Source organism: Polyodon spathula, chromosome 19 (genome assembly GCF_017654505.1).
Source record: "Polyodon spathula isolate WHYD16114869_AA chromosome 19, ASM1765450v1, whole genome shotgun sequence".
NCBI classification, from domain to species: domain Eukaryota; kingdom Metazoa; phylum Chordata; class Actinopteri; order Acipenseriformes; family Polyodontidae; genus Polyodon; species Polyodon spathula.
Window position 1 is genome coordinate 9,438,788 of NC_054552.1, and position 27,485 is coordinate 9,466,272.

The 27,485-nt window shown below is 37.6% G+C and overlaps 1 protein-coding gene across 13 annotated transcripts in view; it reads left to right on the forward strand.

Moving 5' to 3' along the window:
- LOC121294941 (serine/threonine-protein kinase BRSK2) overlaps nt 1-21,080 on the forward strand; it is a 221,233-nt gene extending 200,153 nt beyond the window's left edge. For 3 of the 13 annotated variants that reach the window (XM_041219164.1, XM_041219173.1, XM_041219174.1), the window contains 4 exons: nt 352-532; nt 1,022-1,111; nt 6,683-6,730; nt 19,740-21,080. In XM_041219164.1, the coding sequence (XP_041075098.1) occupies nt 352-532; nt 1,022-1,111; nt 6,683-6,730; nt 19,740-19,963 (543 nt within the window). In that variant the 3' untranslated portion in view covers nt 19,964-21,080. Of the gene's footprint in view, nt 1-351; nt 533-1,021; nt 1,112-6,682; nt 6,731-15,821; nt 16,038-19,739 lie in introns of those variants that run through there. The other 10 variants (XM_041219165.1, XM_041219168.1, XM_041219176.1 and 7 more) reach the window with 6 other exon arrangements.
- The last annotated feature ends 6,405 nt before the right edge of the window (nt 21,081-27,485 follow it).

Consider the following 27,485-nt stretch of genomic DNA (forward strand, 5'->3'; position numbering starts at 1 on the left):
GATATTGGGTGTCAAAAATGCTTTTTAAAGCTGCGTTTGCTTAATTGAGCAACTAGTTGTGCGGTAAGATGCTGGCAGTTGCACTATCCACATATCCACCACCACATTGAGCATTGTGGGCACTTGGAAGAGGACACTATCTGAAAAATCACTAATGAAAAAGGATCTTGAGTAATATTAAGAACATTCATTTATGTTTCATATCAATTTAAACAGGTTTGATTAAGCAATTTAACAATAAAATTGGACCGGTTAAAGCTAACCTGTGCGATAATTGATTAAAACTCCTCCATGTATATCCTTGTTGGGCATGGAGCACAGACCTGACATTCCTTGTTTGTTTTCTCTCAGATTCCCAGTCTCAGTCACAGTGTCATATCACAAACAAGTTTTCGGGCAGAGTACAAGTCAACCGGAGGCCCCACGGTGTTCCAGAAGCCTGTCAAATTCCAGGTTGACATCACCTACACAGAGGGCAACGAAGTGCAAAAGGAGAACGGAATCTACTCAGTCACCTTCACACTGCTGTCAGGTAACCATGGAGACCAGTTTGAGGGAGGGGGTGAGACACAGAGTACAGATCCAGGGCAACAGTTTGTGTTACACTGCTGGTGACCTGAGCTACAATCCTACCAGACAGAAAGAGCAATGTCATAAATTGCTTAGCTTCTCTTTAATAAAATCCCTGTGTTTGTTTAAACTCATGAGGCCATCAGCATTGGAAGGATTGAGTGGGACCTTTATTTAGACCAAACCCTGCATCAGTATGTTTAGGTAAGAGTCTGTAGGTGTTGTGTAGATGGGGACAGTGGTGGGGTAGTGATATTGTTTAAAGATTGTTTAAAAACTGGACAGAAAGTTTGAAAAATGACCTTAAAATGAGAACAATTGCCCAAGTTAGACTGCATGGGATTTCAGAAATTGTTCTTGGTTCTTGAATTGGTTCATCTGTACTCCTCCAGGAGTCGCGGTCTCAGCACTATACTGTATCTGACACTCTGTGCCTCTGATTTCTTGGCAGGGCCCAGCCGTCGTTTCAAGCGAGTGGTAGAAACGATCCAGGCCCAGTTATTAAGCACACATGACCAGCCTTCAGTCCAGCAGCTGTCCGGTGAGTAACCTCTCCACTGCTTTCAAATTAGCTGCTGCCATTCTCCACATGACTGAACCCATGACACTGCACCAGTCAACATGGAGAGAGTTCTAGAGTCATCACTGTTGTGGGACAGCAAAGTGAAGGCTGAGTTCGATTAAATGCTTATTGGGAAACATAATATGCCATGCACTTCATATTTGTGTGTGTCTGTGTGTGTGTTTATATCTACTGCAGGTAAGAGTAAAACAAGTTTTTAGCACACTAGAGATTTTTAAAAATCTGTTTCACAGGCCTGTTTATCCACCACACAGTACCAATATACAGTGCCTATAGAAAGTCTACACCTCCTTGAACTGTTTGCACATTTTGTTGTGTCAGTGCCTCAGAGTTTCATGCATTTAAATGATGATTTTTTTTAACTTATCTACACACCGTACTCCATACTGTTATAGGGAAAAATATTACATATTAAAAATACAAAACTGAAAGATCATAATTGGATAAGTCTCCATCCCCACCCCCCACACCCTCATGTTAATACTTGGTAGAAGCACTTTTGGCAACAATTACTACCAAGTTTGCACACCTAGATTTGGCAATATTTGACAATTTTTCTTTACAAAACTGTTCAAGCTCTGTCAAGTGTATTGGGGAGTGTTGATGGACAGCAATCTTCAAGTCATGCCAGTTGGATTTAGGTCGAGGCTCTGACTGGGCCATTCAAGGACATTTACCTTTTTGTTCCTTAGCCACTTAGTGTAGCTTTGGCTGTGAGCTTTGGTTCGTTGTCATGCTGAAAGGTGAATTCCGTCCCAGATTCAATTTTCTTGCAGAGGGCAGCAGGTTTTCCTCAAGGACTTCTCTGTATTTTGCTCCATTCATTTTCCCTTCTATCCTGATAAGTTCACCAGTCCCTGCCGATAGGAAACATCCCCATAACATGATGCTGCCACCACCGTGCTTCACAGTAGGGATGGTGATTTTTGGGTGATCAGCTGTGTTGGGTTTGCGCCAAACATAACTCTTTGCATTTAGGCCAAAAAGTTCCATTTTAATTTCGTCAGACCACAAAACTTTTACCACATGTCTACAGAATCTCCTGAGTTTTTTTGCATACTTCAAAACGGGATTCAAGGTGGGCTTTCTTGAGTAATGGCTTCCTTCTTGCCACCCTACCATAAACGCCAGATTTGTGGAGTGCTTGGAATATTGTTGTCACATGCACACTTTGACCAGTCTTGGCCATAAAAGCCTGTAGCTCTTGCAAAGTTGCTGTTGGCCTCTTGGTATCCTCTCTGATAAGTCTCCTTCTTGCTAGGTCATCCAGTTTGGAGGGACGGCCTGATCTAGGCAGGGTCTTGGTGGTGCCATACACCTTCCACTTCTTAATAATCGTCTTGATTGTGCTCCAAGAGATATTCAAGGCCTTTGATATTTTTTTTATACCCATCCCCTGATCTGTGCCTTTCAAGAAATTTGTCCCGTTCTTTTGAAAGCACCTTGATGCTCATGGTTGAGTCTTTGCTTTGAAATACACTACCCAGTAGAGGGAACCTACAGGAACTGATGAATTTATCCTGAAATCATGTGAATCACTACAGTTTAACACAGGTGGAAGGGACTTAACTTGGTATGTGATTTTGAAGGCGATTGGTTACACCTGAGCTAATTTAGGATTGCTATTACAAGCGGGTGGACACTTATCCAACCAAGCTATTTCAGTTTTTAATTTTAATTAGTTTTCTACAAATTTCTAGAATATTGTTTTCACTTGGAAGTTGTGGGGTAGGATGTGTAAATAATTTTTTATTTTTTTTTAAATCTATTTTAATGCATTTTAATTCCAGGCTATAAGGCAACAAAAGGTGAACATTTTGAAAGGGGGTGTAGACTTTTTTATATATATATATATATATATATATATATATATATATATATATATATATATATATATATATATATATATACACACACACACACACACACACACACACACACACACACACACACACACACACACGCACAAGTCTGCATATCTGTGTTGGTAGTTACATTAATATTGCTATAAAAATGTATTATAACTTGTATAAGACATGTGATCATAGATATACAGGAAATATTCAGGTATTATATATTAAAACATGGTATCTGCCCTAGAGTGCATTGGCTCAGGAAGGACTTCAGAGAATCTTCAGTATGTTTCTGGCACATATAGTTAGTGAAAAAAAAAAAAAATTGGTCAAAAGGTTGTGGAGTAAAGCTATCTTAAAAGAACGGAAACACTGGAGCTTTTATACAGGACCAAATATTTTTTTGACCTGTTTTATTCACTGTGTAGCCCCCCAATCACCTTCACTGCACCTATTTAAATATCCCACCATGTGAGGTGGAAGGGAGTCCTGAACCTACATGCGTCTGCAGCGTGTCCTGGTAGTTTTACACTCAGTTACTATACCAAAGTCCCATTCTCTTTACTTCCATTTTCACGCAGGCCAAGCTTGTGTGATTACCGGCAGGTAGTTGCAGGCAGGCTGCCCACTGCCAAGGGTCTATTTCATAAATTAAATAAAAAGCATTATATAAATACATAGAATAAAGCCTTCACAATGTTCTGGTACTGCCTCTGTACTCAGGTGGGGCATGTCCTTGTATGATTAGCTCTGCTTTTGTACGAGCGTTTCTCGGCCTGGAGCAAAGTCTCTAGAAAGTTCTTATTTTCACCATGTAGGGGTCAGTCCATACTTTCCTTTTAAAAGCCTTTTCCTAGTATTGGCTGTCCCACCCAAACAACAGGGCTGGGGAATCCAGCTGTCCTGCGCCTCGCAACCTTGTTGAGATGGGTTACTTAAATGATGTCTTTTCAAGCTGAGCAAGCAGGCACCAGTTCAATCTGGTTTGAACAGATCAAACTTTCATCCAGACAGTAACATGTATCCCCTCTAAGTCACAGATTTAAAAAAACCTTTTTACCTGTTCAGAATAGTTTCAGCATGGGCCTAATTGCATGCACTCATTTTAGTACACTAACACATCTTGACAAAGTAGTGGGAAAAAAAGGAGTAGATTTCCCTATCCTTGACCCAAGCATCACACAACACAGCTATGATTCCTCACTTCTATAGTCTGTCAGCTGTAGAATAGAAGACTTTCAAATGAATATTTTACAAATGCAACAATTTGAGTGGTACTTCTATTATGAGTGTTCTCGTTAGGCTGACCTATTCATATCCACTACTCCACTTCGTTCCATGAAGATCTTGCATCTCTTTCAAGGCAGTTCACATCATTTGTTCTTCCATCACTGACTGTTACTTGCTGTGTGACTTGGCAGCCCAATTGTAAATAAGCAATGGCAGTTAGATAGACTTTGTATCAATGTCAAAATACAATGATTTAAATCCAGAAGCTTTAAGAAGAATGCATAATAAAAAATTAGTCAACTTCATTGCGATAGATTTGAGTTTAAACATGTGACATGTGGTCGCCATAATGAGGTAATTTTATTTTTACAGGAATGATTATTTTTTATGTTTTGTTTTTGATTAATTCAATTTGTAGTACATAGTTACTGCAAGTATTTAAATTTACTGCAAATAGGCATTGCAAATTCATTTATGCAGCACTAAGTTAAATGCAAACAACTTCAGTCAAAATGCATTCGTCAATAAATCAATTTGCAGGGTGACAGAGTGGGAGATAGTCTTGTTGGAACAGTGTGCGCGACATTGTTTTTTTAATGTTTGGTTGCAGTTTTTCAGATTTTCTTTTCTTTTAGATGTACAGTATTTGGAGAAAAAAAAATCACAAATGTTTCTAATTTTGTAACAACTGAATTATTGGATTGACATTGAATCAAATAGCAGTGTACATCTTCAATTAAGAATTATCTTTAAAACCTATATGCAATAAAGAGAAAACATTTTCAACCAAAGGAGATAATGAAAGATATAGTTGTGAACACATTTTCATCCCTTACCTGCAAATAGGGCGAAACTGCATTTTATTTTCAAAATGAAAAAGTGAATGCCCAAATTGGAATGCATAACATGCTAAAAGAGCAAACCTGAATCTCTGATAGTCAGGGAGTCATGAAGAGGATAATGAATCTCTGATAATCGGGGAGTTTTGAAGAGGCTAATGAATGTCTGATAATCAGGGAGCTATGAAAAGGCTGACGGTCACTTTCGTCTCCGAAACAGTAACACTTGTAAAGCAAAAATGACAAAACTGGTCCTTCCCAACACCCTCTGTCAGGAGTATTCTATTACTTGTTATACAATAAGAGTGTGTAGTTGTATTGCCCTGTTTTACTTCAAGTATTAACGTTACAAACATACTATATCATAGCAGAGCAAAGCTACACCAATGTTGTTTTCAGTTGCATGGAAACAATCCTTTACAGACCAGGAAAAGTCCTTTGTGATCATTAACCTCATGAAAAAGTCTATTTTTTTTTGTTGTTTTCTATTTTATAATAACATTGCAGTTTCACCCTTTTGGTAGCAAAAAGCAAGATAAAATAAAACTGAACCACAAATGCAAAAAGGGCAGAACAGAATTAAAACTTTTTTTTTTTTTTTTTTTTTTTTTAATGGGTGTGTTGATTGTAAAAAGAACGTTGTCTTCCTCACATTGCACTATAATGCCCTGTAAAGTGTGTAAATAATTAAATTATTTATGTAATTTATAAAATGTTCTTTCAGTTTTTCGAAAGTAGCAGTTTAGCAGTTTCGCCCTATTAGCAGGTATGGAACTGTTAGACAGATGCATACATAAATATGTGTCTTGGGATTTTCAGTAACTGCGGTATCTCTTACACAAACGCGACAGAAGCATATTGTTTTTCAGAATGCGGTATTATGTTGTTAGGTTTTATTACTGAAGGGCCTCTGTTTAAAGTTGAGTGTAATTATTTGACAGCCCCTGCTGTTGCCCCCTGTGGGTGGAGCAGATCTGGTAAAATGGAAGGCCACCTGTGAGCAGCGGGTGTCGGAGACCTCCCATTCCCTTTACTTAGGGGCTCCTTGAGGGGTAACGGTGCCAGTGAATGACATTTTTCATCTTGCCCAAGTAGAGGGCCCTACCTGAGTTAACCACTCAGCCTCCTGAAACCAGGGTTTATGTGTGTGATCAGGATCCTTTCTGTAAAAACAAGTAAAAGTATTTCCTTCCTTTAATAGTTAAGAGTTTGATAAAAATAGGGCCTATACTGTGTATCTCCAGAACGAAATAAATAGGAGTTGTATTCTCACTATTGTTCATTCTTAGAAAGTAGTACCTGTAACAATTCCTGTCAAATATAATATGATGTAATGTGTTTGTGCATAAATACACGTGTACTGCAGCACCATAAAAAGAGGTTAACCATTTACACAAATACGTTTTTCTGACATAATCACGTATGGGATAAAACCGTCCACTTCTAAGAGAATGGCTGGGGGTCGTGTACACAGTACATGGTTTTTTGTTTGAATATTGGAAGGAGAGCTGTGTAAGCACTTCCCATGAAGCTGATTTAACTTGGTGCTGTTTAATTACTAAAGAACTGAGGCGGCATGTCTTAACATTTCCCCCCCTGTAATCCAGACACCATCCACTGTATGGAGCTGCTGACTGGCAGGCTTTCCACATGTGGTAAGAGCCCTTCTTCCTCTTTACCCCCTCCCTCCACACTCTCTGCTCTCCCACTTCCTCATAACCCCCCCACGTCCTGCGCACACCCCTCTGCACCGGAGTCACACTGCAGAGCACTGTGGTTTATTGGCAGGATAGACTGATGAGAGAGCTTAGCCAACATGAACAACACCATCACGCAACACATTGCAAGTGCCGTGAACGCATGAAGTAGTGGACAGGGCTTCTTCTGGAATTATCTGCTGATAGATTGCCATGCCCATCCATGTCCTATTTTTTAATTATAGGTTAATTGGACTACCGGGGTACAGATTCTATTACACACGGTTATGTCTAAACAAAATGGAAACAAAAAAGTCATCACAGTCAGTTGCAGTGGCTCTGTGTTTTTTTTTTTTTTTTTTTTTTACATGTGTCTTATTAGCATGGTCTGTGGATCCAGCTGGCTGCTCATCAGTTTCTTTCACAGTTGTGTGATTAAAGCTGTGCCCAGTTATTGATGAAATTAAAAAATATATATGTATAAAAAATATCCACAGTTAATGCATGCTCTTCCATACTAAGTGTGTAATTTAATCTCAGTTGACCTATCCTGGTGAAATAAATCTGCACATGTAAATGCCCTGTACCAGGGTGATACAATGTGATTACAAGATGTTGTGTTTACAAGGCTTTTACCATGTTGTTACAAAATAGTTACCATGGAAAAGCAGCACAAATCTGTTATTACAATGTAACTACAGTACATGGTTATTCATGCTATATAAACTGAATTCTAGAGGGGAATGCAGTTAGGAAAGTGGTAAAATATAAGAAATATTCACCTCTCCCCCCGAAAAAAAGTAATACAGAATATAGAACTATTCATAATCACCTTCTTAATGCACTAAAGTGTCTTTCATGTTGGGATTCTAATGGTCTGTCGACACATGTTTCCAGAGGAAAGCTCCTGGTCTGCAGTGTGGGTTATTTATATATTGTGTATTTGTGTTTGTTACATTTCACATCTGCACTGCCTGGCATGTCCACTCCTATGATACAGAACATTCTTTATTTGCTTTTTTTATAATCCACTCATGCTGCACTATTGTCATTTTTCAGATTGGTGGATGTTTGTTTGGATATAGCAATATCTTGGGGCAGATGCAGATTTTGCTGAGGATTTCTTCAAGGTATCTTGGAGACAAGTATACCTCATCATAGCAACACATTGTTCAGGGTCCTGTCTTAGATCAGGCAACAGAACCACACATGTTCTGCTAAACTGTACATGCATGCATGGAGGTTATTGAAAAGGGAATGAACTGACATTTTAGAAACCTGGTGTCCAAAGCCACAATAAACCCTTAATAAAATCAGCCCTGTCTTTTGCTGCTGTACTCCAACTGTATATAGCCATCATTGTTACTTTAATAAATATAAATCTGTATCGATAAAGAAGACAGCTCAGCAGTAGTAGATTTAGGCAGCAACAGTAAGTATATGGTTAGCAGAGAATGTGTACTTTAGCCTCGGTTAACAAACCTGTTTCTGAGTAACTTCTGTACATTCGCCCGCATATCATCAGTTACTGTGAAACAGAAAGGGTTTCGAGAATAGGGCCCACTGCTAAACACTTAACAAGAAACTAGCTTTTCAGAATGAACAGTTGAGAGTAATGAGTGAACTGAAGAGCGACAATGTTCTGCACCACTAGGCTGTGAAGTGAGGCCCCTTTGAGATCTCTGTTGGACTGTGCTCGTCCTGGACCCAGAGTGGGGGGAATACAGACTTGTTAAATCAACTTGCTGGTTCTTGGCAGCTGAAAGCAACCCTCTTCCAAGGGGCATGCGAGGCTAAATGAATCGCTGGCCCTCTCTGCTGGCACCTATAGGGCAGAGAGGAGCTGTACTAGTCCAGGAAATGATACACTAGGGCTAAACAATCTGTCTACTTATCCATCTGTCTAATGATCACCTATATTTTTATGTGTCTGCATTTTAAATATGTATATATATATATATATATATATATATATATATATATATATATATATATATATATATATTATATATGATATATAATATACTCCTTATTAGTAGCATCGTAGTCAGAGAGCGATATATATGTCATCAGTAGTATATTGTTTGCATTTGTGTGTGTGTGTGTGTGTGTGTGTATATATATATATATATATATATATATATACACACACACACACACACACTGTATATTCTGCTCTATGTATAAGGTGTGTGTGTGTATAGCAGTAGAAAAGTAGAATCTGTAACAGTTCTGTGTTTAAATATTAAAACCTGTGTGAGTTCAAACATTGGTACTGCATCGTTCTGTCTCTGTTTTACAGTTGTCAACATCCCAATATAATGTGCATTATGTATACCGGTAAAGTATACACTTGAGCAGATAGAGACCTGGCAGACTGCTGTATTTAGTGCCAGCCATCACTCTGGGGGCTGTTTGGCTGGTAAGAATTCAACACATTAAACAGCAGTTCACAGTCACTGCTGTGTGATATGGACACAGGTCAGTGCCAGGCATGTACTGTGTAGCATAAGTGGATTGTGTCACTTGGGGGTCAAAGAACCTGAATTCAAAATATATGAAGCGCATGTCATAGAAACTTCTTCTTAAATAGCATTGGCTTTAGCATCATTATCACTGGTTTCCGTATTGTTTTTTTGTGTTGAATACCTCCTCGTTCTTTGTTGGTTTATTTTTTTTTGGGGGGGTTGTGTTGTACACGCTTGCATAATTTGGGATATGCAGATATTTATAAAAACAAGAACTGCAGTTTTCTATATAGCAAAGAAGCCTGCTAGACATGCGCTAACAGCACCCTCTAAACCCAGATTAAGTTGGTTGAGTGGAAATTCCTCCTTGCTTCATTCTGGTGATCCCTGGCGAGCGGTACGTGATTTTGCATTACAATAGCTGAGCAGACAAAAGACTCAATTACAGCAGATCATAGTTTCAGTTAAGCATTAGTAATCCAAATTTGCAGATTTGCTTACCTCCAGCACACTAAGTGCAGGAAAAACTCAAGACCGCAATCATCACTGGCACTTACTAGAAAATACAGAAAGGACTGTTTTGATGTATGGCAGCTCACAGTGGTCGTGATGCATTTCCAGGACCTGCAGTCTTGACTTGTCATCATATTGCCAGAAACAGAGAGATTACAGTTTTTCTTTTTTTTTTTTAGTTCATTTCCACTTAATGCTTTATAACACCTTGTGCAGTGAAACCAGAGATCTACAGTAATTATCTTGTTCTTTAAGAGATTAGACCTAACACAGTAGGAATTGCTCAGGATTACAGTCTGGTTTGGGAAGTAATTATATCGGACCGGTCCATAATCCTTAGCAATTTCCAGTGTTAAGGTTGTCATTGTGTGGAGGTGAAGACAAGGAAAATTATTTTATTTCATTATTATTTCATGAAGGTTTATTAAGGTTACAGATCTTTTGTGTCCCGAGGGTTGGCCTAAAATGTATAATCTATTTTACATTAAAAGTATTATGGATATTACACTTTCTGTTTCCTAAGCATTAAAGTGCTTGTTCATTGATGGTTAAAGATCAATTTTGGATGTGTACCTAGAAAGCTGCTGTGCAAAACAAGGCATAGAAAATCATTATTGTTTCAGGGTACCACCATTCTCTATATAGCCAAATGTCTGTCTGTTAGTTCTTTCTATTTTTTATTATAATTTTTCAATAATTATTTTTCAAACCTCCCAAACACTCTGCTGCCCTAAAATAATTGCAAAAACTGATTTTTTTCTTTCCTCCCGTCTTCCCTTGGAAACCAGGCAATTTGTCAACATCAGAGGTGTCATAAAATTAAGATGTCGTTGCAGAATTCTTTATTCATAAAGAAGCAACTCCCACGGTTAAGCATTCTCCTCTATTATTTACTGCGTTGGCTGTTTAGAGGCTCGGGTCCCTTTTAGATCTAAATCCCCCCCCTCCTCCGTGCTGAACTCATCCCTGGGGTAATTTGCGTCTGATTCTGAGCATGCCCAGTGTGCCTATGTTTCGCAGTGCTTGGTCTAATTATCCTGATCTATAAACTCCTTGTTTACCACCATGGCCTGTTCTGACAGGTGGGAGAGTTTTGTTTTGTGCATAATGGGATATTCTGTTGGTAGTGTTGTTCTAAGGCTTTCCTGTCAGAGTTAAGCTGTTGAAAGAGCACACACTGATACACCTCCTTACTCCCTCGGCATTCACTGTTCTGCATAGTAAAGAGTTGGAAATAGTATTGTTGTGCTATGTGCATAACGCAGGTTAACCCATTTCAAAGCACAAACAACATTTCAGGCTTTTCCAAGCTCAATTAGTCCCATATGAGCCTGTTTCTACATAATATAAAGGCTGCAGGGTCAGGTGTAAATAACCAAGCTAAGATAGTACAATCTAAAAAGCCTGAATCTGCTTCGCAAGGCTACCTGGTTGTAATGCATCAGTAACTGGTCTCTTTTCTTGAGGTTACTTTGCAGATTGTGTCCCTTGAGGTAATTTCCTTTGCACAGCTGCAGATCATCTCCATTCCCCTTGTTACTGCTGTTCAGCCCTAGGCTCCTGTGATCATTTCCTCCAGTTGAAATACCCTTAGAAATATCAAATACCAAAGAAAAATGATTGCAGAACCCTTGGTCAGTTTGAAAGAAACGCCTGTTTGTCAAGTAAAACTGCATTCCTGGAATTTAAAATAGAAAAATATTTGAATGATTTAACAGACTTTTTGGTTGAATTGACATATTTACCTTTATTGACTTTGTAGTAACTTTCTTTCTCATGCTTAACCATTATAGTTACCCATTGCAAGTCTTGAATTATTGACTATAAAGCTTCCAGGGACATTACGATGCTGTTTTAGGGAGCCACTGTATATAGTGCAGTTAATGTTGGGTGATTTTATACTCGATCTAGGCATAGTGCAGAATTCCCATTTTTTATTTGTCTCATCATGATTCCAGTGACAGTCAGCCCACAACTGATACACTTCAGTGACCGGATACTCATGGGAGGCATTTGCTTGCAGTTTGTCAAAAGGCTTTTGAGATTTAAATCAGCTTTTTTAATCGCACTGAGAAAAGGCTCTGTACTAGAGCTTAGTCTTTGTGACACCTGGGGAAGGTAAATTGAGCAGCTGTGGATTTCATATTCCGGTACAGCAAGGTTCCTGCAGCCAGCCAATTATCACAACGGGGTGCTGGCAGTCAGTAGAATATTTAGTACTGCAGAAGGGATGGAATGAGAGTGTTTGATTTATCATATTCTGTATTGTTTAAGACATGTTTGCAGATTACGTGGTGATTTATGTATGAGGGACATACCTAAATGCAGCAACGCATACAAACTGCTATTTGATACATTATAACATTCAAGTTAAAAAAAAAAAAAAAAAAAAAAAAAAGGAATGTGTATTTAATTTTTGTCAAAAGCACATTATCGACCCTGTAAAAAAGCTCCAAGAACATACACTCCCTCAGGATTATCTACGGAGAAACGTAACATCACTAACATACAGACAGACTGTTTCATTATTGCTGTAAGCCTCTGAATAGTATATCAACTCAGATATACTGGACACAAAGAAAGCATATCAATAGGGAGAGTGCTAATTAGCAGACCCCTTCAAAATGTATTGAACACCCAGAATTTAGTAGAGTCTTATTGGGTAAGGTGTATACTGCACTGTGCTGTTGTGAGATTGAAACCCCTATTCAGTAAGGCCAGTTTTGGTAACTGGGTTTCATTAGTCTAAAAGGTTTGCATGCCCAGTTAATCTGTGCCAAACCCTTCTATGTCACTTTAGCTTAATCTTTTCTCGTAACCCTTTGTTAATGCAATAGAATGAATGTTGTTTCTGTCGGCAGTCAGTCTGTGACTAGTGTGACATAATGAAGCATTAGTCTGTGCAGTGAAAATGCCAGAATGTCAAGCATATGGTGGCGTTTTACGCATATTGCAACAAAACACAATAGTTTTTACTTGGAAGAATCTGTCACCACTTAAAGCTTGTGAGAGTTCAGGAAGGCAAGTATGTACACAAACCAATTCTCTAACTGTGCTGAAGAAAGCGTCTCCTCTGTCCATTGTCAGGGGTGTGCTAAAGATACCTGCTTTCATTAGGACGCTGGCAAAAACCATTCAAACCAGGGCATCTGTTACCAAGAGAAGCCTCACTCTATTGTTCTGTTGTTTTTTTAACCATATTTTCTTGAGTAATTTAACCACTGGTTCAAAAATAAAAACATTTATTAAACAACACGTTTCTTCCCACATGCATTTATTTAAATTTAGCCTGGTATGTGGCTGGCATTTATGTATTTACCTTAGCAAACATTAAGAATTTAGAAGGGGGGTGTTCAGTTTTGGTAGATACTTTTTAAAATCTTATTCCAAGTCTTAACATGCTTTTGCTAAGGGGGCTTTCTTCAGTTCTGCCTTCGAATCTATTAAAGACACTGCACACATTTGGTAAGACAACAGGAGGTGAAAACTTCTTAAAATAACACTAGTTTTCCTTCATGCATGCATCCAACAATTTAATTAAAGGGCTGGAGTTGAATCCTGGTGGATGGTAGGTCAGGAAAAGTTATTTTCCTTTTTTCCTGTTTTTTTTTTTTTGTTTGTTTTTTGTTTTTAAATATACTCCAGCAGGGTTTTTTAACAGCAGCAGAGATGTATCAGACAAGATGCAATTTACTTTATTTTCCCAGTTTAGATGTAAGCTTACGTGCTCTGTTGGGTTTCAACAGCAACCTGTTAAATATCCCTTGAATCTAAACAGGCTTTAAAGAAACATTATACTGTGTAACAAATTTTTTTTTTTTTTTTTTTTTTTTTTTTTTTTTGTTCCTGGGGTAAATTTACAGTATAATCGTAAATCTCAAAACTACTCACTTCTAAATCTTTTGTAGTCATTTTTGTATTACTTTAGTATAAATACATGTTAATTTGGATTCATGTGTTGTTTTTTTCTGACTTTATGTGAACGAAAAGACACAAAAGCTCCCGTTTTCTCATTGAAAATAGTGATATTTCAAAATATCACTGTCCTGGTCACAAAAGCAAAGTTTGTGGGGAATAATAGCCATTTTCTATACTTTTGAGGCATAAGCGATTAGGAAATAACACTTACTACCCAGGAACAAAAATTGTGTTACAGTGTTATCCAGCTGGAAGGCAGCCTCTTAACAGTCTGAAAGGGTTAAGAAAGCAATTCCAACTTCCCAATAAAATGTTCTTGTAGAGCAGATTGTTCAGTTGTGTTGGAGATGCCTGTTTGCACACAGACGGTCAAATGTTAAATTAGTATAAATCTGGACATTCTGTCAGATATGTTGTATTTATTTTAGTGCAGTTGACAGCATCTTTCTTGTTGAGGTTCTTTGCCATTCTAATCACATGATTGGCGATTACTTGTTCATGGAATCCTTGGAGTTCTATCACCTAGTTACACAGACAGGCTTACCTACGATAACACTTGGTTTGAAGACAAATTTTTGCAAGGCGCTAGAACAGGAAACTTGCACACGTACGGCTATAAATAACAGTTGCCTGGTTTTACGAGAGAAGCTGATCGTTATGCAGTGTTTGAGAACTGAAGCATGTTGGCAAAGTCTCCAGCTTCGCCATGCATAAATGCACATCTGCTTATTTGATGTTACAGGAATTAACAGAGACAGGCACATGTATTTTCTTGGAAAACATCTGTGCATCAATTTGTGATTTACTGTCTATGGAAATCCGTTCTGCAGAGCTGGATTTCAGGTTATCGCTCCTGAATTTTAATAGGTCTGAATTCATCAGACTGGCCTGGGTGACTGGGCGGACAGTGCTGGTAAAATGCCAAGGATTTTAAAACTTAACGATCTTGTATTTGGGAAGCAGTATGCTCCAATTTACTTCTTTTTGGTTCAGATGGAACAGGCATAATAAAACGTAGGGCAATCTATCAAATGTTGTGCTCTTATCTGTATAGAAGTAAGTAATGTAAAAGTGCTGGAAATGATTAAGTGAAGTACATTTTAAACACTTCTTTTTCTTGTACTTCAATGCATTAGCTTTTTTTGATGACTAAAATCCACTGAAACAAAAGTATCTGTGGAAGCCCCTCCATAATTTCTGACAGTAAGGGTATACAGTATACATGATACTGTTGTCATAAAGCACTGATTACAATTCCTGCGCATGTAGATAGTTCTTTGCCTGGGCTCCATTCTAGGCTACTTGTCATCTGTTGTGTTCTGGTAATTCTTGATGCTTGTTGCTAAAGTGTGAGGTAAATAACAAACTATTAAGAATAGTAAAAGGCTTATAAATACTGTATAACAGGCCACAAAGCATAAAAGTTAATTGAACTGAAAGTTAAGTAAGGAATATATTAGGAAACCTGTAATTTAGTTTCTGCATGTCTTCTAAATTTGCGCTTTGTTTACTGTTGATGCATGAAATTCATCCAGGCATGGACCACGATGCCGACTGGCTGGTTTTACAAGATTTCAATGATTTAATTCATAAAGCATAATATAGGCTTCCTTTCAGGGGGCTTGCAGGAGAAGGTTTCTAATGTGTTCATCTCCTTGTCTTGTAAGGGAGAGGAGGTTATCCCTCCTCGCTGCCTCTTGAAAATAAGGCACATTTTAACGCATGTCTAAAACTCTTAACCCACGATCTACCAGAAACTGACACAACAGAAGAGACTAGCCATTATTGTTTTTACCTTCTGAAGGAGGGGATCTAGGATTTATGCAGGTAGCCGTTAGCTATAGTTTGTTTCAGGGTACAGTACAGTGCAGATAATTATTTACTTTTAAAATATGGACATTTTGTGAGGCTGGTTTCAAAATATTAAGAAGATTTTTTTTTTGTATTGCTATTATCTTTACGTTCACACAGATACAGTAGTAATGTTTTTATGTTATCTTGTCTCATTAAACCTTTTCAAGATTTTTTTTTGTTTTGAATTTGTCATCAACTGAACTCTTGCCTTCCCAAACAGCATTTTTACCCTAGTATTTTTTTCATTATTTGTTCTGTTCTCCTTTTATGATGACTTGACTTGCTTCCACTGCCAGGAATTGTCCAGAAAAGTTGTTAAATTCCAACCCGAGTGTTTTGATGCTTTTGAGTGTTTTGTATGTAATCTTTTTTTGATAATCGCAGCCAGAAGTCTGGGGTTCTGTGTTCTTTTTATTGTCTTGCTCTTGGTTCATTTAGACACATAATGAGAAGCTGATTCAAGATTGTACTGATTTTGCTTTTAGTGCCTTTCAGGTCTTCCCCGGCTTTAACAGCTGGTTATCACGGTATCTTTCTCAAAAAACTATTTATCCTCATTGACAGCATGAAGCAACTAGCAGGGTTTTCAAGCCGTGTTTACCTGGACTGATTTGACCAAGGTTACTGAAGTCACTCCAGTGGTCTGGAGTGAATAATCACTATTGAAAAGACAGATCTGTATACCAGAACATAACAGGCATTATTATTATTATTATTATTATTATTATTATTATTATTTATTACCTACCACTGTTTTTTTGAGAGTTAGAAAAGCTTTTAAATATTTCCTTTTAATAGCGTTTCTTCTATGATGTATGCCCAATTTGACTGATATTCTCACACACACATTTTAGTGTTTTCTTTTAAATTATTAACATAGCTATTTAAATTGTAAACACAATTAACCTTGCATACCTTGACAAGTGCATATTGGCTGTCTATATCCTTGCTAGTAGTGGATAACGCCTTTTATTAAACTGAACGCTGTTGAGGATTATTATTTTTTTTTTTTTAACGTGCAGCAATAAGACACAACAGGATGTTGCTTGTTAAATTGTGATTACTCCAGCACAGCCAACACCTTGAAGTGTCTTATTGCGCTTATAAAATGGGTTACTAGTTTTTAGAAATAAAGATATAGACACATCTTTATTTAAAAATGAATATAGGTTTATATTCCAATAAATGTAAGAATGTAACAGATAAACAAATAATTTAATATTAAATTAAATAAATCCAAATAAATTTAATAAAAGATGAAAATAGTTTCAGTATTTGTCTCATGAAGTTGACAGTACCAGGCAATGTACAGTTTTCTAAATTAATTGATGGGTTACACACTTGGGCAGATTGTGCAGTAGGTGGCGCTGTTTGGTGAGTAGCAGAGTTTGTTTACATGCTGACAGTAGACAAGTGGCTAGAAGCAAAACCTCGGTTTAAAAAAAAGCAAGAGACACAAAGATCTAACAAGTCAACAACTTAATGAAATCGAAGAAAACAAAATTGCTTGGCAGCTGGTGTTTTTATTGATTGGAGGAAACATAAAGAAATGGTAACAGACTTAAAGACAGTAAACGGTCTGTTAGGAGAATTCTCTGCTTCAGTTTGTAATTCCGCTGGTCAAGAGTGCTCAGTTTGGCTTTGTTACGTTAGCCTCAGTGCTGGTCTCAATCACTCTGTAAACAGTGCTGACACAAACTGCAATGACAGTCTGTTAATGACCAAGCATTTAAAAATGTACAATAATTTATTTTTGTATCGGCTTCTCCACGTCAGCGGTAGAAAGGTGTGGATAGTGAACTTTGCCTTTGCCTCCTTTTCTGTATCTTTTCATTAGCAACAAAAATGCATGACTGGCATTTTTAAATGCTTGGTCACTAAGAAGGCTAACATTGTCAGCTCTGTTTACAGAGCAATTGAGACTGGCACAGAGGCTTCATTCATTTTAATGAATTACAATAAATAGAAATGTTGAAAACCTCTAGTTAATGTTTACAACACAATATAACCTTGTTTTGAGGGGCTAAAGCTGACCTTAGCAATCCATTTTGTGAGAGATACACAGAAGGATATTCTGGTGCAATGCAGAGTTTTGATTTGAGACATGATGTTCCCAAAGCCACATTTTCTCAGAGGGGAGTCTGTTCTAAGGCTGTTAAACAGTAAAGAACGGAAGGTGTAGTTATAATTTACTTGTGGTTCCTGGGTGTTAACACAGCTCTGTTATACCTATGCTTGCACTACAACGACGTAGTTGTATTAGAAAGTGCTGGCTGCATCAACTCAGAGATTACCTACCATTTGTGCTATACTATATTTGTTTCCCCAGTAGATACACGCAATGTGTAGCTGCGCAAGTGTCTGTTGCAAGCTGTTACCAATGCTGATGTATGCAAGAAAGCTTGAAAGATGCAAGAGAGTCCAAATTAGACTCCATGCTGAAATGTGTGTGGCATGACTTTCTATTAAAATCCATTCAAGATGATTAATAAACAAATAAAACCAAGATTTTCCAACATCATCTACCGTAAGGAAGGGAGAACCAAGGACAACCTTCAGTTACTCAGCTGTAGAAAAGATCACATCAGACTCTCAAGACCAGACTGTGCCCCCCAGAGTTCAGGAGATTGACTGCTATCAGTCAGTTAAGCTGATGTTAAGAAAGGGAAAAAACTATTCTAGTGGTTTTCCTATGTTAAATAAAGTTGTTTAATTATCCCCTCAACTGCTGGACCAGTGTAAAAAAAACAATGTTTAAATGCAAAGTGGTCTTTATTGACAGATGATTTGACCTTGTAAAATACGTTTATTCTCCACTTTAGGAATATAAAAATAAGTCTGTCCAATGTAACATTCAGACATAGTCTATTTCTTTGGCGAATGAAACGGTCTTTAAATCAAGTTAAGAGAAGATAAATTACAACAAGCACACTGAGAAGAATTAGTATCTTTTAAAAAACTTTATTTTGTCAAATGTGCATTTTTATGGTGTGCAATGCATTCATAACTAGTAGGCATATTAAAAGTGAAAGAATTCTGACCATTGTAAGCATTGGTTTTCTTACTGTCCATGGTATATTGTAATCTAAAATGTTATTTCCTCAATTAACACTGTTGGCATGTTACTTTGGACAGACATTTTGTCACTCTTTTGGTACCTCTATAGTAGAGAATGACTGGTTTTGCATCAATTCTGCAGCTCCAGATTGAACAAACAGATATCTAATACAGGACCACTAGATTTGTCTTTAATACAAATGTATCAATTCCAGGCCACAAGATCACGGCAAAAACTAGGTTCCATGCTTAACCTGTGTAGTTTGTGTAGTAACAGCAGTCGAGGGGTTAAAGGAAGCAGAACTATATTTCTCATGATCCCTGCCAACTCTTTTCCAGTCCTCCTTCCTTTGGGTGGGTCTAGTCAACCAAGTAATGCTTAGGCAAAAAAAACTGCTGAATAACTGAAAGGCTCTGAGATTTCACCCTACCAACATTTTTCAGCACTCTCTTCCATTCTTTCTGTCTACAAATTCCATTCAAGTAGAAAAAGAGACTGCAAAGCCACTCCAAATTATAGCACTATTTCTGCTATTTGGCTTCCAAGGGTTAAGGCATCACCATGAAAATGAGTGCTTTTAGCTTTCTTTCTGATTTCACTAACAATTTGGTATCCCTAAGCCAGTTAAAGAACATCTACTCATTATATTTGAGTCTTTGAAACCTTTTAAGGACTTGATGAATTTGACCCTCTGCCATTTAAAAGATTTATGCTTATATAATTGGCATTATTGTTCATTTTTGGTAATTTCAGACTAATTTGATTAGCTAACTACTAATATAAAGATCACTTTTGCTGTTACCAACTTCAACAGCCCACCAAAAAACTAGGAAATTAGGAAAACTAATTTACTTAGACAAAGCTTTTAAAGACACCATTTGGCTTTTAATAATAATGCTCTCCTGTTGTGTTGCTAACACCAGGGTTTAAAGTTAAACACACAAGTTTATGGTGATTCTTTAAAAGTCACCCTCCCCCTTCTTTTCGTTCCCAAAATCAACCCAAACACTCCATCCCCCTCACGTCTCCAACGCTGTCCTCATCTGGTTCACTCCATGGCTCTGGTTCTCGTGTGCCACTTCTCTTCTCGTGAACCCCATTGTTCATTTGTTTGTTTGTTCTCTCTCTCCTTTCTTTTTTCTGTTTGTGTACCTAGGCAGCCCATTGAGTAACTTCTTTGATGTAATTAAACAACTTTTTTCAGACGAGAACAACGGGCAGGTTGCCCACCAGCCTGGTACACCCACCAAGCATGGCCCTAACAGCAAGAGACATGAACCCGATGCTAATGACTTTGGTTCTAGAGGCGACTCTAAATGCCCGACAGGCAAAGACAAGGCAAAGATGGTGGCATCTATTGGAACACAGGATTCACCATAAAAAAACAAACAAAAACAAATCAATAAAAACAATTTAATTATATTGAAAGCTAGTCGCTTGTACTAGTAGATGTAAATAAGAGTACTTCGTTACAAAACCAATAAAAATGTCTATAGACAAAATTTTTGTATGACGGAATGACTGTGTATGTGTATATAACTAAATCAAAGATTTAAAAATAGAAGTAGCATGTGGAGACACACACCTTTTTACCCCACCCCTTCACAAACAGCATTTTTGCCCCAGTATTTTTTCATTATAATTTTTTTGTATCTTCTGTTCTCCTTTTATGATGACTTGACTTGTTTCCACTGCCAGGAATTGTCCAGAAAAGTTATTAAGTTCCAACCCTGGTCGAGGTGCTGTGTGCTGTGGATATTTGTTGACGGAAGGCCCTTTTCAAGGCAAGTAAGCAAACCAAGGAACCAGTGACCTTTGACCCCACCTTAGGAAAACCCCAACTGCCCCCCCCCTTCCCCTCCCCTACTCTTTACACTGACCAATCAGTGCTTTGACGTGGGGGTGGCCACTGGCAACAAAGAGCCTTAAGACAACATTTGTCCACGACGACACAGAGAACTGTGGGGTTTACAAAAACAAAATGGACAGAGGAATCGGTAACAAAGCACCAACTTGGATGTCTGCTCGATTGGATTGTTTCATTTTTAAATGTAGGACTTCATGAACTTCTGGGTTTAAACACTTTATCAGACTTTAAATGTAATTGCTGCAGAGAACTGAACTTTGGGGGGGGGGGGGGGGGGGGTGATCCACCTTGTTGTACAGATCTGTCTCTAGTAGTGACATTTTGTTTAGTTGTAGGGGAAGGTTTAAACATTGTGTTGCCAGATATTGTGTCCCACCTGTATTCTTTTTATTTATTTATTTATTTATTTCACCTTTTTATGGTATTCTATAATATATATGTTTGGGTTTATTATGTTTGATTTATTTCTTTTTTTCATTTTGATCAAGATAATCTTTTTTACCTGTGCTGTGTTGCATCTTTTGGCTGGAAGTTTACCACAAATACTGATGTATACATTTAGCTATAATTGTGGATATTTTTGTATCTTCCTTTTTTTTGTTTCTTAATTTATCAAGTCTTGATAATTTATATAAAATAAATGTGTTGGCAGAGATTGTACATTATAAAATATTATGTTTGGTCAACGCAGGTTTATTTAAAAAAAAAAAAAAAATACTTTTAAGTTAATTGATCAGAGCTAAGTGAACAACGATGGATTTCTTTCTTTCCTGGCTTCAAGAAAACATGTAGTATATGTTTACAGTAATAATTTACCAGTACTTTAAGAATGTAGACTAGCCTCTGTGTCTGGAATTGATTACCTTCTATTGATATTTGTTAGTTTCATATCATTATTCGTGTACAATACTACAGGTTAATAAAATAATAATTTTCTTGTAAATAGATTCATTCGGACAATGACCTTTGACTTTTCAGAATAAAAGGGGATTCCTGTTCTCTGACTTATCTTGTATTACCTTGTGCATGTTGGACATGAGCTTTTCTTTGCATGATGTTGCTGTAATTGTTCCATAATGCTCTGTCTCCTTTTCTTTGTCTTCCTCCCCCCTTTCTTTTTCTGTATCACTCTTCCTGTATCTTTTCTCTTGTGCACAAATTTTAAAATGCTTCCTTTACACTGTACCTCTAAAAGTAAGGCTTGGATTAAAAAAAAAAATAAAAAGAAGATTGTTTATATATATATATATATATATATATATATATATATATATATATATATAATACAAACCCAGGTGGAACATGAAAGGAAGGAGAGAATTAAATAAAAAAGAAATAAAGCAATACCATTGTTATCCTTCCTATTTTGTACTTTGAAAAAAAAAAAGATCAAACAATTAATTGTTATTTAACAGGAACAAAATACAATGTATCCCCTTGTAATATAACTGTGAGCAACTTCAGTGCAAAACAAATAAATTCATTCCGTTACAAGGTGTGGTGTTCTTTATTCCATCTCCTGGCAACGAGAAGATGATGTACCAGCACACAGTGGATGGGAGACAGTAAGTACGGTCACTTCTTTGTTTGCTTGTACAGCGTTGGGTTTCAGGGAAACATGCCCTGGCAGATTGATTGCACAGAAAATAACCATACGTAACTTCAAAACACTCCATTACAATAGTGCCTTCTTCACCGTACTAATTAAGCACTGGATTTGGTGGTATTTATAAATCAAACACCATAAAATAGTATTAAAGGGTTAATGGTCTGGGGGTGAACAGTCTGTTAATGGGGGGTGTGGTAAAGGTGGGGGTGATTTTCTAGAGGAAAAAAAAGTGAATGAAGAGAAAACCAAAATTAGATTAGGTAGGGGAGATTACTGTATACAATTCCCAATTGGTACACAGACTGCCTGAATTTGTTTGTTATAGTTTTACCTTAGAGAATTGCCATAAAACAATTCTTAATGTACCATCTGCGCACACCTGTCCAGAAGTCTGAAGCATAGATGTGTTTGGGTGCAGCCAGGTCAGGACATAGGCTTTCACACCCTCCTGCAGGTCTTGACAGGAGGGAGGTGAATGGAGAATATCATCAAAACACACTCCTACAGTTAAACAGGGTTGGGCTCAATTCCAATTCCTTTTTAAAATCAATTTTCCAATTCCATTTCTAATTCCAATTCCAAATCCTTCAAAGGAATCCTTTTGAAGGAGCTGGAATTGATAAGGTAATGGGCCTTGGAAGTGGCACACGTGCATACAGGTGGTAGGGGAGTGTATTGAGTAACAATAATCATATTCTCTGCGCTGAGCCTCGTAGCGTTTACAACATATACTCCACACATACAAGACACTGCTTTATAAAAACACCAGGGCTGGACATCAAATCTTTGCTCAAAGCTGTAAAAGTTAAACAGTAAATGAAAAGTAATTTGCTAAACGTTCAACTGCAAATGTATTGGGGATCTTATAGTGCCATCACCAAATGTACAGCACTGTAGTGGGTGAATGTTAAAATGAATGTACATTTTTATATAAAGAAAAAAACAACTACAAGTACAAAGCAAGTACTTTTGCACTGAAAGTACATGATTTTTTGGTGCATGACCCTTCATACAAATGTTTTAAACGATAAATATAGGATTTACAGCTCAAAACTGGTCATCTCAAGACAGCGCCATAGCTGTAAAAGCATTTAAGTCGTTTCCAAACTGAATTCTGAATCCACCAGATACAAAACCAATTGATTATTTTGCCTGGATACGGGGAGGGGGAACGCATCTTGACAATGGGCAGTTTAAAATAAACACTCATTCATTATTATTTTTTTTTTTTATCCAGGTGATTTTTTTATCCAGTACCATAGCCTCAACTATTTCCCCAGTATTGAAAGGCTGTGTCCCCATTCTCAGTAGAGTACCTGTCCGATGGTACTTTGCCCCTCACTACTGTAATAGCACAGTGAGGTTGCAATACGATATGTATCAGGAGAAATGTTATGGTCTCGATTGGCTACTTTGTATGATGTGTAATACGATTAAATGTTGTATGAGATTATAGGAAATGTATATGAGACTGTATTCATATGGGAGTATGTACTCATACCAACTGTAATTCACATATATGCACCATTCAAAACAAAGTAGTTGTTTAGTGATTTTGGTCATGTATTAGGATGTACAATCTCTATTAGTGTACGATACAAATTAATGTACGATATAAAGTATCATGATACATGACACACAATGAATTGCTACAGTCACCAGTTGCTTTCAACCCAAGTCTGACCAATCACTACTTTACCAAAGACAGTGGTTCCAGTTGCAGCCGCAGCAGACTAGGACTCAAGACTAGTCATCCACCAGCTATTGTTGCCCTTTCAAACTACAGTACAGTACATTTTTTTCTTGCTCATTTCCTGAATGACTGGTCGAGATTTATTTTTTATAGCCCCCCAAAATTGGGAATTACCTTGGGATCTCTTTTGCCACGCTTCTAGACAGTCTTGTTTGCTACTTTACACCCACCCCAATCCAACCTCGCTCGACTGGATTAGATTTAAGAATATGAGGAACGTTACAATAAGTGGAGGCAGTTCATCCCGTTAATGCCTGCCTCGATTACTAGCGGCTGATTGATCCAAGAAGCACATCCTCACGTTTCTTTAAGGATCCCTGTGATTCAGCAGAAACGGCACAGTCACACATTCCAGACACTCACCACTCTTCCTATCCTCTGACCTCAACTGATGTCTCAATGTTTTACTGTGTCCTCTCGTCCTGATCTCTATTTAGGACTAGAAATAGTGACTATAATTAACTTTGTTGACTCCTTTTATGATTTGTAAGACTCTGAATACGTTTCCCCAAACCTTTCTATGTTCTAGGCGGAATTTGTATTTCTATCAGCACAAAATCAACGGTAAGTAGTTATACTCAGGGCAATACTATTGGAACAAATAGATGTTGTAAAGACGTATGGTAATAACCTTGAAATATGAATATAATGGAAAGAAACATACACAATGCTGATGAAAATAATGTAAATGTATCTTACAAACACTTTAAAAATAACACCATCAGTCATGTAGTTCTGTATACTGGGAGTAATGCAACATTGGGTTAAGCAAATAGTCTTTTCTTATTCAAAAAGCAGCCCATATAAAACCTCCCATTCTACACAGTCACAAACTGAATGACAGCCAGCAATAGCAGCTCCATAATCAAACCACTGTGACTGATGTAATTTGTTGACAATGAACTGCAATTTATAAAGCTTGCATACTTGAAAATAACACTATTGTATGTGCAAGACTTAAAAATGGGTCAAACTGACCTTTGTTACAGTATATTGTACTGGTCTATCTGCCCCTCCCCCACACTTTTTCAAAGACATTAGAAAGTCAACAGGGTTAGAAATAAGACTGCATAACGGTTTCACCAATTCTAGGTTTTAACAGAAGCTTAATTAGCCACAATGTGTATGTAACATGATCAGGTGTATCTTATTAAACTCACCAGGAATGGATCAAACTGCTATACAGTGAGAGTCTTATTTCTATCCCTGGTCAACATCAAATATTGATTTCTTAAGAATCTAACTTGTTAAGCTTTGACGGGGACCATTCACTATATTCAGCCCGCATGAGAGGAATTTGGTTTCTACACCTAATAGAGCACGTCAGGACTTCCATCAAAGTGAACAGAAGCATAAGGGGTTGATTTGATCAACACGTATCCTGCAGGGATAAAGCACTGGGAATCACCCTGGACTGCACCACAGACAGGTGGTTGATGAAATTCAGGGTAATTCCTTAGTGCTGTAAAACACTCTTATCCCAGCGCGGTAGAGATTGATCAAATCCACTCCAAGTGCTTCAACAAAAACGGGCTAAAGTGTCCCTCCCTGCAACCCAACACAACTGTAAAGTGCACGACACAAACACTGGCGCAACTAAGGTTTTGGAATTACTTCTGGTTTCCTTTTCTCATTGCTCAGTTTAAGTTTTTTAAACAATAAACCTAAATACTACAACAGATTGACACATTCAATGGAAGCCTGGCTGTGGTTCAGAGAGACTCAAGGACAACTCCTCCTTCTAATCCCCCTACCCTTGTCACCGAATTCCCCCAGTCTCCTTGTGCTATTTATACATGTAGCTCTTACGTTTCCTTTGTTTCTTATGACCTCCACCTCCCAAAGGAATGTTTCCACCACCCCTACTCTACCCAGTCAAGATGAGCTTCGCGCCTCAGCTTTAGAGGTGCAGACCAAATCTCCCAGGGAAGGAGGATCAAGGGCAAGACTCACATTTCAGTCTGGTATCCTTGATTACAACTGAGCTGGTGTTAAACAATAGACCTTAAACTAATTTCTTTGTCCCTGTACCTCTTTATTAAAAACAATAATGTTCCTTAATAAACAGATGTAGGAGGATGTTTCCTATTTGAAGAATTCAAGCAACAATATCATAATGACTTGTATCTGTTGAAACTTGCTTCAACTGACAGCTGGCAGACCATGCTGACTTGCATTTCCTGGCATTTATACCTCCAGTCCTGCTCTTGAACGTTTGTGTTGTTTAAAGTGGCCATTTGCCAGCTGTATGGCATTGCATAGGGTCATTGTGGAAAATAAACAACTTTCACCCACCTCAAATCTTATATTACATTTGCAAGATTTCCTCTGCAAAATTTGTAGGACATATCTATAATACACAAAAGACATGCAACTCATGGAATGGCAGGCAACAATGTTCCACTATGTATCTTACGATCAATGTGATTGATTTCTCTGAAGATCCCCGTAATTACCAGTAAAAGCAAACTTTCACCAGCCCACATTCACTACTGCACCACAACAGAGGGAAAAGCATCACATGGAGTGCCAAAAAAGTGCTGCTTTTCTGAGTCGCATAGACAGCCATTCACAGAGAGCCATGTGATCTGTTGAATAACAAAAACTCCAATATTTGTGTCAACAAAGAGAAAGTCCGTCATAATAAAGCATATTATTCATAATGGTCACATTTGCATTGCTCTCTTGGCCTTTTTAAAAGCAATTATGTTTAAACTATATGACCACACCACCACACTTCTCAAACTGCTTAGACTCCAACTGAATACAATCAAAAGGCTGTAAGATGTTGAGCAGCATCTCACAGGGCTAGATTAGGAAACAATCTAAAAATAAAATGCAAGGCAAACTGAAGCAACTGTTTTGCAGCTTGAATAAAGCTAATTAAAACTGTATTGTACTCAGTCTGCCATTCACTGCATGCACGTATAATTATGTATCATTACATTTGCAGAAATACAGTAATTGCTCCTGCTTCAAAACCCTGGGACCAAGCAGTGAAAAGCACGAACAAGCCTCTCTATTATAGATACATGTCATCAATTGAATTTCTTCAGAGGAATCCTGCCTTGGCAAAGTTGGCATGTGTATTTCCAGCATTCCACGTTCTGCTTTTAGTGCTTTTGGTTTATCTTAAGTTCCACTGCCATCTAGTGGTCATGTTGTCTTAAAAATTATACAGGGCCTGATGTTGATGCAACTGAAAAAGCAGCAACACATTTTTAGAGATTTAACATTATATATGTACCAAATAATAGAACTGTTATATATGACTTGTGTATATACCGTTGAAAAGCGGTTTAAACAATGAGCTATTTAGTCTATATTTAAAAATAAATATTCCCACTGTAGGTGTTAAACAGTATTAACGTTATAGTTCTGATCAGTTTAAAACTGTTACTATGATTTTATTCCCCTCGGGCACTTTGACATCTTGCAGGGAAACAAACCATACTCTGTAGGTTGTTTTAATGTTATTAGAGTGTTTTGTGGGTTTGTGTTTCTATAGAAGAGAGGAAGAATCCTGAAATAGTATCAGTGTGTTTCATGTCCTTGTGTCAAGGCTTTATAAGAGCAACAGAAAAGTGTCACACTAGATAGTAACTTTGACTCCTCTATCAGTCCGATAGTGACAGACAGAAGAGCAGTGCACACCCTTACAAAGTGTCTCATA